Source organism: Astyanax mexicanus, chromosome 17 (assembly GCF_023375975.1).
Source record: "Astyanax mexicanus isolate ESR-SI-001 chromosome 17, AstMex3_surface, whole genome shotgun sequence".
Classification (NCBI taxonomy): domain Eukaryota; kingdom Metazoa; phylum Chordata; class Actinopteri; order Characiformes; family Acestrorhamphidae; genus Astyanax; species Astyanax mexicanus.
Genome location: NC_064424.1, coordinates 24107751 through 24128042, shown reverse-complemented (window position 1 = coordinate 24128042; position 20292 = coordinate 24107751). Strand labels below are relative to the sequence as shown.

The 20292-nt window shown below is 39.2% G+C and overlaps 1 protein-coding gene across 1 annotated transcript; it reads right to left on the bottom strand.

Moving 5' to 3' along the window:
* Positions 1-50: 50 nt before the first annotated feature.
* Positions 51-19781, bottom strand: dipk1b (divergent protein kinase domain 1B). Its single transcript, XM_049466402.1, has 5 exons — positions 19328-19781; positions 16033-16167; positions 13954-14061; positions 13122-13298; positions 51-6759 (listed from the first exon to the last, which is right to left on the bottom strand). The coding sequence occupies exons 1-5, from the start codon at positions 19394-19396 to the stop codon at positions 5947-5949; spliced, it is 1302 nt and encodes a 433-aa protein (XP_049322359.1). The 5' UTR covers positions 19397-19781; the 3' UTR covers positions 51-5946.
* Positions 19782-20292: the final 511 nt, after the last annotated feature.

Below are 20292 nucleotides of genomic sequence, written 5' to 3'. Positions count from 1 at the left end.
TGTGTACGTGATAGCTCCATGGTAGCCCCAGACATATGCTACTATGTTAGCCAGACCATAATCCCACAATCCTGCAATATCAATTTATCGTGCAGATAGCCAAATTGTAGATTGCACACTCTAAACAAAGACACTCAGACATCTTCAAGTTTTTTAGTCCAGACAGTTTATTCCTAACAGAGTGATGAGGACTCTTAATAGAGGACAATTTCAGACCAGGGAGGACAGTTTGGCTCTTTTGGGGGAACAGAAACCGCCAGTGTTGTTCTCTATGGTAAAACAGAAGAAGCTAACGGAACATGTACCGACAGGCTGGGCTGCAGGAAGACAGCAGGATGTGTTTTTAAAAAAAAAAAAAAACAGAAACAAAAGCATGCTTGTACCCTCCATTGTGTTATACCCCCAATAAAGAAAAGTTGAGAAATAATAAATAAATACCCCCAATAAAGAAAACTACACAGACATGTCAAAAGTCATGGGACAGCAGTATGCAAATTAATCACGAGGTGCTGCGACATGGGAAAACTCACACCTGCGACATGAATTATCAGAGTTTGATTGAGGTCTGATAGTGGGTGCCAGATTGATGGGACATTTCCATTTCTTAAGTTTATTAAACCACAGTTTCATATGTGTACTGGGAATGCATCATAAAGCATCAGCACCCACAGTGTACAGCACAATAGGTACTAATATTATTATGACCGGTAGCATCTGGCTACAACTGTCCGTGCAAACAGACAAGTGATCGCATTCAATGGAGGAGGCCCCAACGCATATCCTGCAGATCCATGCAGAAATTCATGGGACATAATGCTAATTCGTATCCCATAATATTTGGCATATCAGTTTAAATCTGTACCTTCGGTCATACAGTGAGTGCTTGGGGGGACATTTACAGTTGGTGCTCATAATTAAATCCACCTCACAACAATGTTTCAATATCTAGAGTAATGTAATGTTGCCCAAAAAAAGAAAAGGCTGTTAATGCTGTGAAGTAGGAAAAACTCCTAACTAATAACCTTGATTTTAGAAGGTAACTTTAATTTCTGCAAATTTGGGATGTTCAAACATTGACTGCTTCTGTTGTATCGTTTGTACCCTGGAAGCTTCCCTTGGTTTATTAATTTATGTGTAAATTAATGTGATATCAACAGTGCTTAGGGAATACTAAAAAATGCATACTTCATAACAGAGAGTGAATTATTCCAGTTTAATTGGCTAAAGTATAGTACATTTCGAACAATGTCTGAACTCAGTATGGGAGAATATTTGTGCACCACTTACTGGTGCCTTTTGTCAGCTTGTCAAAATATCACAATACTTACTGTGTATAGTGAAAATGTCTTTAAATATTGTGATATATCAAAATATCACCCAGCCCTGTGTATTACTGTACCTCTGTTTATAAAGGTAAGACAGCTCAAAAGAAAGGTGATACAGAAACTAAACAAGCTGTTATAAAGCAAAATTGGATAAACCAACCAGCTTACATTTTCAAATTCGATGTCTTCAGTTTCCTCCTGGTTTTCTATTCAGAGTCGACTGGTTTCCACAGTCTTGTCTTTATTTTTGCACTGGAGCTACAATGCTAACATAGCTAGGACGTTTTCGAAGTGTGTGCACACTTTAATCCATTTTTACAGGCAATAGTCTGCTGAAAAGAAGGGTTAATGCTTAATGCTAACAAAAGTTGCTAGCAGACATTGGCATCATCAGGGCTGTTATCTCTGATAACAATTATGTATGGTGGCAATTTCCTCTGGTTTGTTAGCAGAGACAAGAATTATAAATTTTTTAGATTTTTAGGGGGGTTTAGCCAAAATATGAATAGCTATGATAACAAAACAAGGAGACAAAGTTCACCTCTTAACTGCTAGCCTTGTAGCTCAAGTGTAAAGTTAAACAAGCTCATTTTAAAAGAATACATTTCACATTTTTAATCCAATGTCTGCATTTCTCCCCTTGTTTGTTGCTAGAATGCCCCAAAAAACAGGAGCTAATGTGCCTGACTGTTAGTTTAGTGCTAATATACAGTTCTAGCATAAATTTACATTAGCAGGGCTATTTTTGAGCAGTACTGCTTAAAATAACAAGTACACAAAGTTCACTACTGAACTGTTAGCCTTGTAGCACCAGTGAAAGCTAAATTAACTAATTTTAAAAGATTATTTCAAACTCACTTTACATTTTCCAAATATATGTGCTGATTTTTCCTGGTTTTAATGCTAGAATGCCTTGAAAATGTGCACGGCAATTAGCTTAATGCCAATAGAGGGTTCTAGCAAAAATTCTATTATCAGGCTGTTTTTGAGGGGCTTTACTAAAAATGCAAATAGCTCTAATAACAAGACAAGTAAACAGATGTCACCACTAAACTGTTAATCTCATTAAATGTAAAGCTAAAAAAGCTAATTTTAAAAGATTATTTTACTTTTTTTCACATTTTCTGAATCCAGTGTCTGCAGTTTCCCCTGGTTCTGATGCCTCAAAAATTGGTAATATGTATTGCTGTTAGTTTAGTGCTAATAAATTGTTATTATTAGCCTTGTAGTTCCAGTGTAAATTTAAACAAGCTAATTTTAGAACAATATTTCACATTTATTTAACATTTTGTAAATTCAATGTCTGCATTTCTCCCCTTGTTATGTTGCCAGAAGCCCCACAAAGTAATGCTAATGTGCCTGACTGTTAGCTTAGTGCTAACATACAGTTCTAGCAGAAATGTACATGATCAGGGCTTTTTGAGGGGTTCTGCCTAAAATAACAAGTACACAAAGTCCAAGACTGAACTGTTAGCCTTGTAGCACCAGTGAAAGCTAAATTAACTAATTTTAAAAGATTATTTCAAACTCACTTCACATTTTCCAAATATATGTGCTGATTTTTCCTGGTTTTACTGCTAGAATGCCTTGAAAATGTGCACGGCAATTAGCTTAATGGTAATATAGGGTTCCAGCTGAAATTCTATTATCAGGCTGTTTTTGAGGGGCTTTACTAAAAATGTAAATAGCTCTAATAACAAGATAAACAAATGGCAAGTAAACAAATGGCACCACTTTACTGTTAACCTCATTACATGTAAAGCTAAAAAAGCTCATTTTAATAGATTATTTTACTTTTTTTCACATTTTCTGAATCCAGTGTCTGCAGTTCCCCTGGTTCTAATGCATCAAAATTGGTAATATGTACTGCTGTTAGTTTAGTGCTAACAAATTGTCATTATAAGGGCTGTTTTTGGGGGGTTTGCTTAAAATATGAATAGCTCTGATAACAAAACAAGGAGACAAAGTTCACCACATAGCTCCAGTGTAAAGTAAATTTTAGAATAACTTTCACATTTTCTAATCCATTGCCTGCATTTCTTACCTTGTTTTGTTGCTAGAAAGCCCCAAAAAGTTAATGCTAATGTACACAACTGTTAGCTTAATGCTAACATAGGGTGCGAGCAGAAATGTCTATTATCAGGGCTATTGTTGTGGAGTTTTGCCTAAAATAGGAATATCTCTGATAACAAGGAGACAAAGTTCACCACTGAACTTTATCAGTGTAAAGTATTTTCTGTATCTGTTTCTGGAGTTCTGGTTCTCCCTGGTTCTGAATGCCTCAAAATGTTAATTCACACTGCTGTTAGCTTAATGCTAACATAGGGTGCTAGCAGTTCACCACTGAACTCATAGCTCCAGTGTAAAGCTAAAGAGGCTCATTTTAGTGCCCAGTATGTCTTGAATAGTGGGAAAACTGCGTATTTGAATTTTACCTAAAACCATTTTAGTAAAGAGTTGCTGTGTTGAAGCTATAAGTTAATTAGTAAGAATACTCCTTGAGGTAAAAATCTCTATATTGTATTCATGTGACACAAGTGACCGTGTTCAGACAGGTGTGTGGTTAACTGAGAATGTTGCTCACAGTTGGTCCTACACAAAATATCAGGTGTTCCTGAAACAAACGTTAAAATTGAAATATTCACACACATAATACAGATTAGGCATAAACACACATACAGTCATCATTCTTTCCAGCTTCCCTGATTTCTTGGTATGACGTCATAATTCTGTTCAGTTAGTGTTCAGAAGGGTGAACTCATGTCTGCTTACTTTCTCAAAGACCTTTCTTTGAGAAAGGTTGACTTGTTCATAAACATAAACAATTATTAGGATTGATAATACGTGGAAAAAAATTAGCTCTCAGTTAGCAGATCTATAACCTCACACATTCCTCACAGACATTCGTTTTTAGACACTTCAAAATTAATGAAAAAAACACCTCACACACACCCACACATACACCCAGAGCCACGGCATATCCTCTGTAAAAACTGCAGTTCAACTTATCCTACAGATATCTTCTTATACTTTACATAGCAGTCTGTCATTTAGGTTAGTTTCAAACAAAAGAACAGGGGTCCTAATACAGATCCTTGATGAACCCCAGCTAGTTTTTTTCAGCCTTAAGAACATAAACCTGCTGCAGTCCAATCCAGCCTTTGATTATCTGGCTCAAGTGCATTTGATACTGGACCGGCAATAAATACTTCTGGAAAGTCCTGGGCCATAGGTTTACAGTCAGATTCTTCTATAGTTCCTTTTAAGTCAGAGAGCAGATGGGGAAAAGAGAAGGTTGTAAAAGTGATTCAAGACAAGGGACGAGTTGAACATGTAGAAATGGGTTGGTTTTCTAAATGCAGGAGCCTGGACCTATTTAAGTTAGGCCCTGTTTGTCTTTAACATGCCCTCACAGCAAGTGCCCTTGGTGCTTAAGTGTTTAGTCTACTAAGGAGCTTTCTAAAGTGCACAGCAACTACACTGCAAGAAAGACTTAAAAAGTACAGTCATCATACTTCTGTTCTAAATCGTTAATATATTATATTTTAGTATATAATATATTTATATTTAAGTTGTGACAGTATAAAAAAATGTTTTGAATATTTCTAGATGTGTTTTTCAATTCTATTAGCAAGTAATTTAGTATATTTCAAAAAGCTTTTAACTTACAACACCATTAAAATGAGAAATATACATCTGAAGACAATTTTACTTGGCAAGATATAATTTTTTGCAGTGTTTGAAGAAGTGTGTTATAAAGTAGTAAGTGAAAAGTGGACAAACTTGCTTATCTTCAGAGTCAAACATGGAGAGGAAGAGTACAATATAATGAGCGTTTTTTTTTTTGCATTCCCCTCACAGGCATCCAAACTGAGTTAAGAAAATCGAATACCTCCACTTTTGCGTTTGACTGGGGGGGAGGGGCTTATATTATATACTGAGCTATGCTCAACTGACTGGGCTTTTAATTACCAAATTATTCATTTTAAGTGTTTGGATTTTGAAGGTTGTTGTTACAAAGCAAAGCAGCAGGCACTGATCAGGTACCCAGTCAACATGCTGATGTGGGGCACAAATGGATGGAACCATTACAGTCCAACTTAATCTCACATAGATCTTATCTGGCCACATCTAGGCAGTATACAACTTAGAGAGGGTCCAGGTTAAACCCCTTATGGTCCCATCACTGGCTTTCTTTGAGCCTATTACTGGAGAATCTGTGAACCTGTAGACAAAACCTTTTGGTTCCCATTTGCCCCACATGGCCATGTTATCTGGATAAGTTCTTTAACAATTTAATTTACAATTTAAAAATCAAACCACATTGAATTTAAAAAAGTGTGAAATTGGAACTTTCTAATTAATTTTCTCCACAGAATCTGGAGATTTTCTCACGACAGCAACAACTAAATAAAACTGTCCACCACACTGCAATCTTGTTTATTCCTGTTAAAGATATCCCTGAGCCTTTCAGACTAACGTATCCTCCATTTTTCTTTCGTTCTGAATCTCTTTGTTTCTCAGGAGGATGTGGTCAATGTTGAGCTCATTTCTGTCAGAGAAACTCTTCAGCCTTGTTACCTTGCATCCAAACACTCTCCGTCTTTCTCTCCTCTGTTTTTCAGGAGTACTTGGTATCGGAGATCTTCTTCCACAGCAGAGTCTTGAGGTTGTTTAGCACAAGTGAGTGGTGCACCTCCATCTGCGAGGCCAGGCCGCTGAGGGTCACGCAGGTGCGCAGCTGCTTGTCCAGGTCGTCCAGAAGGTCCGCCGGTGCCCCAAACAGCAGGAAGTCTCTCAGCAGGGCGCACACCTTGGCCAGGTTGGGCTGCACCACCTCCGTGTTGCACTGCTTGGCCAGCCGGTCACAGGTGGCCGTACAGTCCCGGCCAAATGTGCAGTCAGCATTGGTCTGGCACGTCCGCCCGCGAAGAAACGCTCGGACTGCCGCCTCAGACGCCACGCTGCCCAGGTCGGCCATCTTGCAGTCGTAGTTAGCATTGTATCCCACACGACTGGGGCTCGCGTCGCACATGTAGAAGCTCCCGTAGGCGCCGTGGAAGACCTCCTCCACAAACTCCAGCAGGCCGATGGTAATTCTGGCCCGGCGTGGCCAAGCCGGTGCCAGCCAGCGGTTCAAGGCGCTGCTCAGAGCCTCGGGCACCAGCGGCTGCAGCCAAGGCGGGACGTCCAGCCGGAAGAGGGCAGCGTTGGCCACACGCTCCGTAGCGTACAGGTGGCCACAAAACCCCAGGAGCCGAGGGGCGTGTTCCTTATCCTGCAGCGCCAGCATTGGTACAAACTCGTCAATCTGCAGCAGGGCCCATACTGACTTGGCTTCGGCGAGGGAGACTTTACCATCAGAGTTGACGTCTGCCAGAGTGACCACACGGGACACCAGCGAGCTCAGAGATGCCTGCTCACCTAGACCATCCTAAAAGGAGGCGACAGAAAAGAAAAAGGGCATTAGAAATGCAATAAATAAAGCTTTTGTTTTATAATTATTTCATTATTATTCTCAACATAAGCGTGTTGGGTTATGTTTGGGTGCATTTGTGTTGATATGTTTGTCATTTACAATGCAATGTACATGGAGATCTTAGAAATGCAGAAAATCAAGTCTTCATATACTAATTTTTATGCATCATTAAACCAAAGAACTGCAGACATATAACTGAATCCTGGCTAGAATTCACTCCAAAAAGAGACTGCACAACAACATATGTTTTAAAAGTATTTTTCTTGGATGCTCGGTGCAATTCTCACCAAAAACGTACAGACTCCCACTGTAAAACTCAACAAAACAAGTACTCTGGCAAGAGTTGCCCTGAATTTTGCACACAACTGTTTTGCCCATTGGTTTGATTTAGGATTCAACACTATTATTACTTCGAATCACAGAAATGGCACAATGAGAATCGTCAGTAATTATAATCACTATTGCAGATATGTTGCTGATACCAGTAAAGCCTCAGGTCATTACAAGTAAACATATATTTACTGGGTCAAATTAACTGAGATAAATTTGCAAGTGTAAAAATGTTCACATAAAAATTCTCCCTCTTGGCATGTTTGATCGTTCTGGCCCCACCCCCTAAATATTATGTTTATTACTCATTCTTAGATCTGTTTGGATCCTGTGTAAAACTATTTCTGCCTATAGCTCATTCAAAATTAGTTTATCAGTTGGGCATCGATAAGAAGACTTATCAATGTGAGTACCAGGAACCCACAGGACCACCACAGAACAGGTATTGTTTGGGTGGTGGGTCAATCTCAGCACTGCAGTGACTGCACTGACATGGTGGTGGTGAGTTAGTATATGTTATACTGGTACAAGTGGATTAGATACAGCAGTGCTGCTGGAGTTTTTAAACACTGTGTCTCACATTCACTCTCCGCTCTATCAGACACTTCTAATTACCTGCTCCACCTTATAGATGTAAAGTCATAGATAGAAGCTCATCTGTTGTTGCACAGTTTCTTTATCAGTAGGTACAAGATGCTTACTCACTAACTAACAGTTGCGGAACACAATCCCTAGCAAGACCATAACAACCACCTATACTATACTACACCAGAGAAACAATTTCACCCTAGTGACCACACAGCAACTGCTTAGCAACTGCATGGAAGTGGAAACCACTTGTGCAAATTATTCTGTTTTCTGCAGGAAATACAAAATTGATTTCACATGAAGAGGGAGAAAAACACTGGCACGGATGATCCAGACATAAATATAACAACTGAGAAGCTCCAGAATTTTCCCCAGAACTCTGTAATCCCATTCAAATACAAGCTTATGATTTATAATCTCTCCATGCTGTGGAGTTTCAATGGTTACTGTTGATTAGGCAGTAGACACGGGCTGCTCCTCCAGTCTTTCCTGAGACGTGTGCCTGTGTTTGTTTACTCGTGCCTCTGTGGATGTGTGTGTGTGTGTGCATGTTTTGCTACCTTTGTGAGGACAAGATTAACTGATTTCCTGATTTACTTTCAGTCACTGAGATACAGGTTAGGGTTAGGTTTAACAACAATTAGCTACAATTATTATGTGAATTAAGGATCTCCACAAGAATTGCAAAACCAACACATGTGTGTGTGTATGTGAGGGGTATGTGTGCATGCTGTATTGTTCTCAGACGTAAAAAACACGAGGTTTCCGAGTTATTTTTGGCTGCAGAGTTGCTTCCTCTTTTTTTTCACCCTTCGCCCTCTCTCTCCTTTCCTCGCACTTCTCTCTTTTAACTCCACCCTCTCCTCAATTCTTCATCCCCCTCTCTTGTTTACTCCCCCCTCCCCGGGGAGCCCGCAGGAAAACTGCATGCTCTTCACACAGGGTCACTGCGCCTTTCGTTGCCTTTGCTAAAGAAGTAGCTTCTGACGCTCCCTGCAGATCAAACCACTGGACATACTATTACAATTTGTCCAAAGGTTTGTGGACACCTCTTCTGATGAATGCATTTAGCTTCTTTAAGTTGCACCTATTCAATTGCTGTCATAGATGTATGCAAATGCACACACACAGCTGGTCTAATTTCTGCAGAGAAGTACTACCAATAGGAATCTCTGGAGCAGATAAACATAAACCTATTGACAATGTGCCTAGCTCAATCCAATACTTTTGGGATGAGATGGGGAGTTGTGAATGAGGTGAAATTAATAGTCTGGGTCTTAAATTAATTATCAATATATATTGCAATTGTTCCAAAAATTACAATATACATACCCTATTTACATCGTCTTTCTCTGACTGACACTCTTTATAGGGTGCAATTTAATAATATAATAATTTACTTTTCAAAAAGTTTGTAGGTGAACTTTTCTGCAGCATTTCTATTATTAATATCAATATCATAATTATATCATATCAACAGAAATTGTGAGTAATATATAGTGCCTTATGAAATTCTCAAATTCTGTTTTAGGCTTTTAAAAAGATTTCGTAACATTTTGCATTTTTAGGTTTGTAATAGTGCTGTCAGGTGATAAAAACCTTTATTCAGTTTATTGCATGCTGAGTGATTAATTCATCTAAATGAATCACATGCATTATCAAAGTATTATAAACTGTGCAATAAAATTTAAAAAAATATCCTAAAGATTAAGTACACTCTAATAATTTTTTTTTTACATAAAAGCTGGAATATGTTGCTCTGTAATAATAAAATATACCAGCGCTGCTTAAAAAAATAGATGGACATATTAACAGAATTTAGATATTTAACCATATTTTACACAAAAGTTTACTAAGAAAAGTCCAAATAAAATAAAAATATATACAACAAAATACAACTTTTCATTTACATTAACTGCCCTGAGAGTTTTTATTTAGAAGCCAAAAATGGTGGATTAGCCAATCAGCTATCTCACAATGCTAACAGTTTTCCGAGCTAAATTATTGGCTGATGTTTGATAACAGATGGATGTATTTGTGCTGATTAGGTTAGTATTATGTTAATTATATGTATTATGGTTACAGTTCACTCCAGTCTTTAGTTATTAACCTCAGATCACCAAAATGCAGCTAGCGGCTCAATACTAGCTAACAGCTGAACTCAGCAGTTACGATTGAAGTGTGTTAGCTTGGCTGCTAAGTGTTTTTGAGATTAATGAATTGCTGGTTTTTGATATCAGAATGATGTAAGATATGGTTATGCTGTTTGATATAATGAACAAATGATGTCTCTACATTTCTCTGGTCTTCAGTTATGAAGATTAAAACACCAGAACCTGGCAACAGTGCTAGTCACTGCTTTTTTAGGTTGTTTTTATCTAAAATCTGCTTTTATTTCTCAGTTCCGTGATTCCTTCTACGTTGTTTCCATTGCAGAAATAGATAAACAGATAAATAAACATTTTGTGATTTAATTTTTTGTCAATATCATTCATATATCCATACTGTCATTTAATGCAATCAAATTCTCACAACAATGCTACAAAACTCAGTAGAACGCCTCTCCAGGAAAGTAAAGACAACTACTCCAAAAAAAGCAGAATTAAAAAAATATGTATTCTTAATTTCACAAGAAACAATGAACTGATGAGCAGATGTCCCAATAGTTTTTGTCAATATAGTGTAAATTCATCTAGTGCCGCTTTATCTCAGAATGTTAGCTTTCTGCTCACAGTGAGCCATGTCAAGCTGAGCAGATGCAGTGCGGAGTTTGTAACAGATGGCCACGGCGATGCAGGGTTTAGTGATTTGCCTGATTTAACTGACAGAGCAGCTAATTATAACATTGCTGTAGAGCTGAGTTGCCTGTGGAAACTCAAAACCCTGTAGTGCTGTAGTCCTCCATGATCAGAGGCTTAGGCTCCAGCTGTTTTTACAGTTCAGCCTATACAATACTGTATATCCTCATGAGCCAAAACATTATGCACAGTGTGCTATTGGTCCTCTAAGTAATGTACAGTTTTTATTGTTTTTTTTAATAGTCATTTAGAGAATGGGAAATGGCTAAAATCACAGAAAAATTTCAGAACAGATTTCAGAACTCAAACAATGTAAAGAAAACAAATTTCATATTCATAATCATAAAAAGAGTTCAGAAATCATTTTGTGGAATAACCCTGGTTTGTAATCACAGTTTTCAAGCATCTTGGCATGTTCTCCTCCACCAGTCTTACACACAGCTTTTGGATAACTTTATGCCACTTCTGGTGCAAAAATTCAAGCATTTCAGCTTGGTTTGATGGTTTTTGATCATCCATCTTCCTCTTGATTACATTATAGAGGTTTTAAATTAGGTAAAATCAAAGAAATTTCCCATTTTAAGTGGTCTCTTTTTTTCCAGAGCTGTATGCATCACAGACCATTTAAAAGATGTGTAAAAATTCCCACTATAATTCACTTTAACTGAAGAAGTCCCTATGTAAAATACTGTATACTGAACATCTTGAGTGCCTCATAGGACAGTGTGTATATGTGAGACCTGACCTTCTAATTTACGAAATGTTTGTGTGCTCACAGTAATAATAAGGCTATATTATTTTATTCTTTTATATTTAAAATCTTATTTTCTGTACTTGCTGTAACTTTTGGCAACTCATTTCAATTATCTGTATGTCCTGTACATATGCAGTATTGACAAAAAAAAATAAAAAAATTAAATAAAAAAATATATATCGAATTTCGGTGCATCCTGAATACAAAGCAGTAGGGGTGTCACGATCTCGATATTTTATCGAAATCGAATCGAAATGAGGTCACGATCTCGAGTATCGAAGTCAAAAAGAGGATCGACGATCCCTCCCGCGCGCGCTACGCAAATAGCGCAGCGCGCTACGCAAATGGCGCGGCACCAACACAGCGCATCCTATTCATTTAAATAGAGATAGCCACTGCATGAGCGCAGTCGGCGGGAGTGTGATCACTGTTTTTATCTGTCCAACGGGGGAGGGGGGGCGGGGGTTGGGCGCGCAGGTTTTGTATCTGTATCTAACGGAGGGGTGGGTGCGCGCAGGTGAGAGCGTGTGAACTCGCTGAAATGCGTGTGTCAGTGTGACTTGAGAACACTGACTATAGATCACAGTGAGGTGGATTAAAAATCTTAAACTTATAATTGACTACACCTGTTGCTTTCCATTGAATTAAAAAAAACATCTTTCTCTCAGATAAAGTAAACACAAGCGTGTTTCTGACTAAAATAAAAGCTTTTCAGGAGAGATTATGAGAGTTATGTGTAAATATTTATAAGACAATACCCACATCACTTATCTAACCAGCCTGTACTGATTTCTGCCCCCCAATAATGCTTTCAATAACCTCTTGTAACCCCTGGGAGCCAGGGGTTACACTCTAATAGCCTTTAATAGTCTTCAGTAGCCTTTAAAAGACTTACCTGGCGGCCGTGGTGTGTCCACTAAACTCCGTAGTTATAAACATCCTGAGGTTAGCAGCGCGCTAACTGACCTGTTTATAATGTAATCCGAGCAGTGCCTCCGTGTCGGCTGTTCTAACCTGCTGCTGTTAGCTGCTTGGGCTGAAAGATGAACTGTAGTGAGCTGTATTATCCGGTTAGTGGGGTTAAAACCTTTATTTGTTTACAGAAACAGTAAAAACGGACTGGCTGAGCTCTGTAGCCCGTGGCTGGGCTGTACTGAAGTAGTGACTGAGTGAAGAGAGCGGGGCTTGTGCTGCTGCTGCTAGTGGTTGGATGAAGAACTGCAGCTTCATGTAATGAGCAGTTTCACCAGCCATCCACACACAGCTCTGATAAACTGCTTGTTTTAATAGTGCACACTGTTGCTACCAAAAAAAAGTCACTAGATGGCATTACCATATATATCTTAATAAATAATAATAATAATATTTATAATATTTATAATAATAATAATAATAAATATATTATTTAAATTTTATGAGGCATAAAATAATAACAAGAAAAAAAAAACAAGAAAATCGAGAATCGAATCGAATCGTGACCCTCAAATCGAAAATGAAATCGAATCGAGGATTTAGAGAATCGTGACACCCCTACAAAGCAGTGTTGATTTTATTGTTTGTTCTTTACATAGCACTTAGATATATCATCATATTAGTCATGTTACTCTGTCAAAATGTAGTTTTGTGTATTTTTGTTGTATCCCTCCCTCATATTTCTATTCAGCTATTTACAATTTTGTGGGTGATTTAAAGCTCTCCTATGCACCCATAATTATTTTTTTTAGCTCCGCTGATCATATAAGATAACTTTATAGTATAATTTGAATGACTGTAAAATGTTGTGCCCTGTGCTCAGAGAGTGTGGTCAGTTTTAAATGAAAATAACAGTAGCTTAAGAAAGGTCTGACCTTCAGGAACGTGTGCAGCATCTCTCTGAACTCGTCCATGGACGTGCCGCGGGTGGGTTTGTCATACAGGCCTGTGTCCCGCTTCAAGAAGGAGTCTGGACTGCCGTCAATTCCCAGAGCATCCTCAATCCCACACTTTACTATTACAGCCTTCTCCTTCCACACTGCACTGTACACCTACAACACACACATACACACACAAATTAATGTATAGTATGTAGAAAAAAGTACCGGGGCACCTGCTTATTCATTGTTTTGCACAGTTTCCTGCAGCCGTGTCTGCATCCCTCACTTAAAATTAAATGGCCTGTGCAGGGTCTTGTACGGACATGGGTTTTGGCCCTGCACAAGGCATCTGTGAGCTGATGTAACAGAACTGATTCACTGCGCTTTCCTCCGAGTGCGCTGTGATGCTAATCAGTAATGCTGCATCAGAAGCAGTTTGAAAAGAGGCAGAGTCTGACTTCACATGTGTCAGAAGAGGCATGTGCTAGTCTTCACCCTCATCACTAGTGATAGGGGGAGTTCAAATGAGTGGGCTGGGTAATTAGCCTTGTAAATAGGGGAGAGAATGCGATAAAAATAAAGAAAAAAGGAAAAGAAAAGAAAACTGGCAGAATACATTAATACCTGTAAAAAACCTGTGTTCGATGTTTTTCGAAAACATCTTAGCACACAGAACATATCACTTTTTCTCCTTTGGTCTAATTGTTATTGGTCTAAAATATTATCAGTGGGGTCTAAAGTAATGCAACACCATATAATTAAACACAACACAGACAAAGAGGATGTGTATGTGGATGTGCATGTGAGTGTGTGTTTGTGTGTGTACCTGGTTTGTAGGCGATGTTGAGAGGCAGCGCTGTAGAGTAAGAGTCTTCTCCTCACACAGAGATTTGCACACAGATCCAGAGATGATCCCCCTCCGGTAGTGCTCACACTAACCCCGGTACACATGTAGAAACACAAATATACACACACATACACAATTAAGAGTGAAATGTTGGATAATTTCCGGGTTACCAAAACACATTGGGCCCTATCTTACAGACTGCACAAGGTGCATCCTGTGATGCTCATTGCTATTTTACACCCCACCAACAGTTTATTTTCAAATCTTCTGCTGTGTCCTTTAAAAAGCAATGGGGCTTGTGAATTTGTGTACACCAATGATGGCATGGTGGTCTTAAAATGAGGTGTGTTTAGGTATTTTTGGTGTATTGCTATCTTGGCAATGGAAAACAAGTCCGCCAATGACTAAAATCAACCTAGACAGACGTCAACTGTCAGATGTTGATTAATATCTTGCCAGTAATTTGTCAACAGGCGCAACCCTTGCTTGTTATGCACACATGGACACAGCAGTGCACAAACCCATAGCGCATGCCTGTTGGCAGCTATGCAAACTTTTACATCAACAATAAACAGAATAAACCAGTGTGAGCAGTGAACGGGCCAGTTTCCTCTGCTGAGAATTACACAGAGTTACACAGTGCAGTTTTAGTGTTCCAAACACAGAGTACCAATGATATACATGCAATTCTCACTATTACAGTATATACATTATATTACAGTAAGTGCATCATCAACATGATTCTGAAGGGAGACTACATAATACTGCTTTAAGATATTGCATGGTTTAAGAGAAGATGTGCATGATAGGAGATGGTTCAGTTGTTTGGTAACTTTCAATGAGCATGGCGCATCCCCAAAACGAGTACACACGCGCTTGTTACGCACACATGGACAAGCAGCGGTGCACAAACCCATACTTTGCATTTTGGCAGTTGCCAAACTTTGACCTCAACATTAAACAGAATGAACAAGCTTGAACAGTGAACAGGTCAGTTTTCTCAGATGAGAAGCGCTGGACACATCCAGGTAGCTGCGCATCTGAAAAAGCAATGTGCCAAACGCTGATTGGTTTGTTGCATGTTAGGCCCAAAACACACCCTTGATTAATTAAGAGAATTAGTACCTGCTTTTTAAACATTTTGAATTGCACAAGGAATACTTTTCCCAAAATTACGTTGGCAAAGACACATTGACACTTCCAAGACCACTAATAGATTGCTAAAATAGGGCCCATTAAGTTTAAGAATCATGTCATCAATATCTCTGTCACTCCTGGTGGAAGATATTGGGGACAGGAGATCCTGGATTGGTCTGTTGCCAATGAACTGCACTTTACTAAGATGATGAGGACGAAGATGATGATGATGTTTAAGGGTGTGTGTGTGTTTAAAGCCTCGATTGCATTCCTCTTAACCGGTGTGTGGATGTGCCTGCTGTAATATATCAGCACTGTTGTAGCTGCAGGCAGGAGATAACTACACTCATTAGAAGATAATGACATAATCAATGAACACAACATGCTCAGTGAAGACCAAGGTGTTGTAGGAAAAAAAAGTTGTAGGAAATGTCCTGCACATGGTTCATTCACCCCTGACAACAATGAAAAAGTCCGGTTCTATTTTCTTTAGGCTGTAGCACAGGTTTAAAAACACCATAAAGAAGGAGAAGCAGGTCACCTAATTGAATTGAATGTCTTTATTGTCACTGTATTAAACAATGAAATTGAATTGTAATGGAGCTCCACATAGACGCAGAGATGTGTGCGATGCTAAGATTACATGTACTTCATGTTCAATTTATATACTGCTGCCTTATTACTGTGTCATTTCTACTATGAGTCACCACTACAGGACACTCTTTACACATGCATTTCTGGACAAGCTGAGAGACTGAGAACCGTGACTGAAACTGAAATAAGCATGTGGACTGAGGTCCACTTTACAGTGGAGTATAAATGTTCCAAACGCAGAGTCTTAATGATATACATGCAATTCTCAATATTACAGAAGGTATGCATTGTTTAAGATGATTTAGTGTTTTTTTTTTTTTTACTTACGATGAGCATGGTGCACACATGGCCTCTGCAGAGCTCTGAGTAGGACGAGTACTGCACGTAGATGACCCAGCTGGCCACCAGCACGCCCAACCACGCCACCACCAGGTACTTCACCTTCACTGCCGGCAAACGGGACTGCAAGCAGAGGCAAGGAAAGATTAAAAAAGGAAGTAGAGTAAAGAAAAAAGTGAGAGGTTTGAGGTTAACACCTTTCACTGTGAAGATTGACACACAGCAACAGAAAGTACAGTAATGATGGATGATTGGACAAGGTTGGAGGACAGTTTTATCAACAGATAATGCAACAGGCTTACTTTCAAACTCTTTGACAGCTCTAGCAGGATAGACAAAGACCTGTTCGTGGACACCCCTTCTATTTGACCCAAAACGACATGTCACTCTTTACACATGCATTTCTGGACGAGCTGAGAAACACTGTCACTGAAACTGAAAGAAGTATGTGGGCTAAAGCAATGAATACGTGCCATTAGGAACAACAGCTCTTGCATGAAAGGCCAAGACTTGTTTGTGGACATCCCTTCTAATAAATGCATGTTGCTACCTAATGTTGCAGCCATTGCTGACACAAATGTGCAAACACACACCTACAGCTTGTCTAGTCCCTGTTGAGAAGTATTTTCAAAAGAAATGAACCCTCTGCAACAAACATACATAAACCTATCAGTACCAGACATGAGCTAGAGGGGTGTAATGCCCCCCCTATGTTGATCCACTGAGCAGTGGAAGGAACTGTATTCTCTAGAACAGGGGTCACCAACATGGTGCCCGCGGGCACCAGGTAGCCCGCAAGGACCTTATGAGTAGCCCGCAGGCCTGGTCTAAAAATAGCATTTTTGTTGCTATTCTTTTTTTTTTTTAAATCACAGTTGCATTGATGTAATTTTAGATTATATTACATTAATATTAGCTTAGAGATAGCCTATAGTTTATATATTATTATACAATATAATGTAATATAATATGTAATATTATATTAAAATATAATATAAAATGTAAACACTTGCAGAGATTTATAATAATAGTGTTGCCTATTGATATCTGTGTCTTCACATAGATGAATGTCATTAATTATTAATAATAACATATAATTAAAGGTAAATTGAGAAAATTTGTAATTTCACGAGTGTGTATCAAACTGGTAGCCCTTCGCATTAATTGGTACCCAAGAAGTAGCTCTCAGGTTCAAAAAGGTTGGTGACCCCTGCTCTAGAATGATGGTGCTTCATTCAATAGCTTTTGGGTGAGCTAAGGAGTTTGGAATAAGTGTGGTGGTGATCATCCTACATCCTGACCTTACCAATACTCTTGTGGCAATTAAACAATTAAATCCACATACCAATGCTCCTAAATGTAGTAAAAGCCTTCCCTGGACAGTACAGACAGTTACTCCAACAAAAGCAGCATGAACCTTTTTTAAATACCCATGATTACAGAAGAAATAGTCAGTGCATTGGAATGAACTTCAGACTAATTTGATAAATGCATAAAATCAAATTTTGTCGGTAATTCTATCAATGCATTTACATGCATGCTTGGGAAAACTCTGTAATCTCTATATCTCTTTATTTCTTGATCAGATTTCTAGATTGATTCATTTTTTTTAATTCAGAGAACGCTTCTTACATGACCTTTAATCAGATAACTGCCCATGTCACGTATGTTTGTGTGTGTGTGTCTGATGTAACTCTGTAAAACCTCACACACAACATATCTGATTACCATCTAGAGACAACTGATTCCAGATATCAAAATACACTGGGTAAGAGTGGGTGAAAGAAGACAGCCACTCAGTTTAAGTGTAATTTCCAGAGCAGCGTTTTGTAAACACCTTCATGCATAATACAGCAGGAGGAGTCTGTACACTGTTACAGATACAACAAACCTTTAATGGCACAGCATATGAGGATGATTTTATTTTCATGAAACTGGATCACACTAAGAGCTGTGTAAAAGATTAGCTGGGAACAGGCTATTTCTTGTTGTGATGCAAAAAGCTGCAGTCACATGTTATTACTTAAATGTCATGAACTTATCTATTTAAGGTTATTGTCACATAACAGGAAAAAGTCGTCCAAATGTGATGTTTTTTGTCATATATGACACATACTGTGGACCTTATCTTGCACCCCGCCAACAGTCTATTTTCGCGCCTTGCGACTGTGTAATTTAAATAGAAACAGTGCTTGTGAATATATCTACGCTGATGATGGTGTGGTGGTCTAGAAGTGAGGTGTTAAGGTAAATTTCTAGTGTATTGCTATCTTGGCAATGGAAAACACATCAGGTCCCTAAAGGGAATGACAAGTGATACAGTGAGGGGTTTATTTCATCCCCAAAACACACCCATGGTCAATTAAGAGAATTAATACATGCCTTTTGCCCATTTTGCTCAGGTAATGGCTCGCCTACAGATCACTGAAATATGGCCCTGTATGTGTTACATGTAGGACAGTGTAAACAGCTTAAAACACACTATATCTGACTTTTCCAGTTTCAGTTTTGTTGTCTTATATATGAAATATTGAAATCCCAAAAATGCAACTTAGTTTAAGCTTAATCTTTACCTCTAAAAAATGCACTATATGAAGACTAAAATTCTAAGTGAAATTAATATAATATTATGTGCCTTCGGTCCATTGAAAATAAACAGTGTTGGTTTTGATGTCACTGATGCCAAAATTTACTTTCTTAAATGAGCACCATTTTCAGAGGATTATTCCAGATAGACATTCTTGTACATGTTTAAAAAGCTTGATATATATATTTTTTGAAAATAGCAAAATGAAACAACAATACATAACATCTTTAAAAATATAACAATATATTGCTATTTAACCACTTCAAATAATAATTTAACTTGATCAGTTATATTAAAGAGAAAGTAAATATTAATCTATATGTGTAATAATGTGTTTATTCAAATCTTGTAAAAAGAAACGTGTTTGAATGAAATTTAAACAAGGATGCTGCAGACACAAAATGCGCATTATTTTGAGACTCAAAACCAACTTTAGCCTCGTCACAAAATGCACATTATATTAATACTGATGCATTTAACATGCCAGATGTGAACAGCGGTGTTTCAGAATTTATTGGTAATCAGATCACTCAGGATGGATGTTAGTAATGCCAGGTGTAGCAGGGCCTGGGAGCGTTTATTCCTGAAGACGTTAAATATATCCGGATTTGAAACGAAGTGTAAACAGCATCAAAACAAATCGGATTTGATAATCCACTTCAGCACTGTATAGTGTGAACGCAGACAGAAGCCCACCTGCAAGCCCTTGGAGAGCGGGCAGAAGAGAACCAGGTGCATAAGTCTCCGCAGGTTCCGCGGCTTCATCTTCACGGTGGTTTCGATGCGATCTCCGCGGGCCGCGCGCGCTCTCTCATCGCCTCCTCCTCCGTGTCGCGCGGTGCGGCATCTCGCTCCCGTTACTCAGGCGACTGACGGAAAGGTGGGGGGTGGGGGTATCGGTCCTCGCTGATCGCGAGCCAGTCTCCGTACCGTTATAGTGTCCACGTGCCCTGCAGGGTCTTCAGAACCGTCGGGCGACGCGTCCGTTACCGGACCGGCAAAACGGCGACGAGCTCGCGAACGCCCGAACCGAGTCAAGGACAAAAGCGCGCGACATCGCCGGCCGGTGAGCACTGCGCAGAGCGGGGGGCTCGCGGGGCTCTGATTCGGGGGCTGTAGTTCCGGTACTGCGGGGGGGGGATGGAAGCAGGGGGGAGGTGGGGGGTCGTTGGTACAGCGGTCGCGCGGGGAGGATGGGTGCACGGCTCGGGCGCGCGCTCTCTCACCACTGTCTCTTCTGCTTTACTGCGATTCGACAGAGGATTTAAAGGGGAGGAGCCAGGGACCGGGCAGAGTCTCTGCGCTGAGGGATTCACACCTCCGACACAAAAACACACCACAGCTCACTGCTCTCAATCTCTTAAAGGGGAATCAGAGAGAGAAAGAGATGTAGAGAGGAATGGACAGAGTTGAAGAGGGAGATGAAGCAAGGAGAGGAGGGGAGTGAGATAGAAAGAGAGAGAGAGAGATATGTGAGGTAGAGTGATAGATAAAGAGTTGAAGAGAGAGATGAAATCAAATCAAATTTATTTGTATAGCGCTTTTTACAACTAATGTTGTCACAAAGCAGCTTTACAGAAATGTTATCATGGGACAAAGAATCAGGCAAAACATAAAAATAAAAATGCAGAATACAAAAACCCCAGTGAGCACTGAGGCAA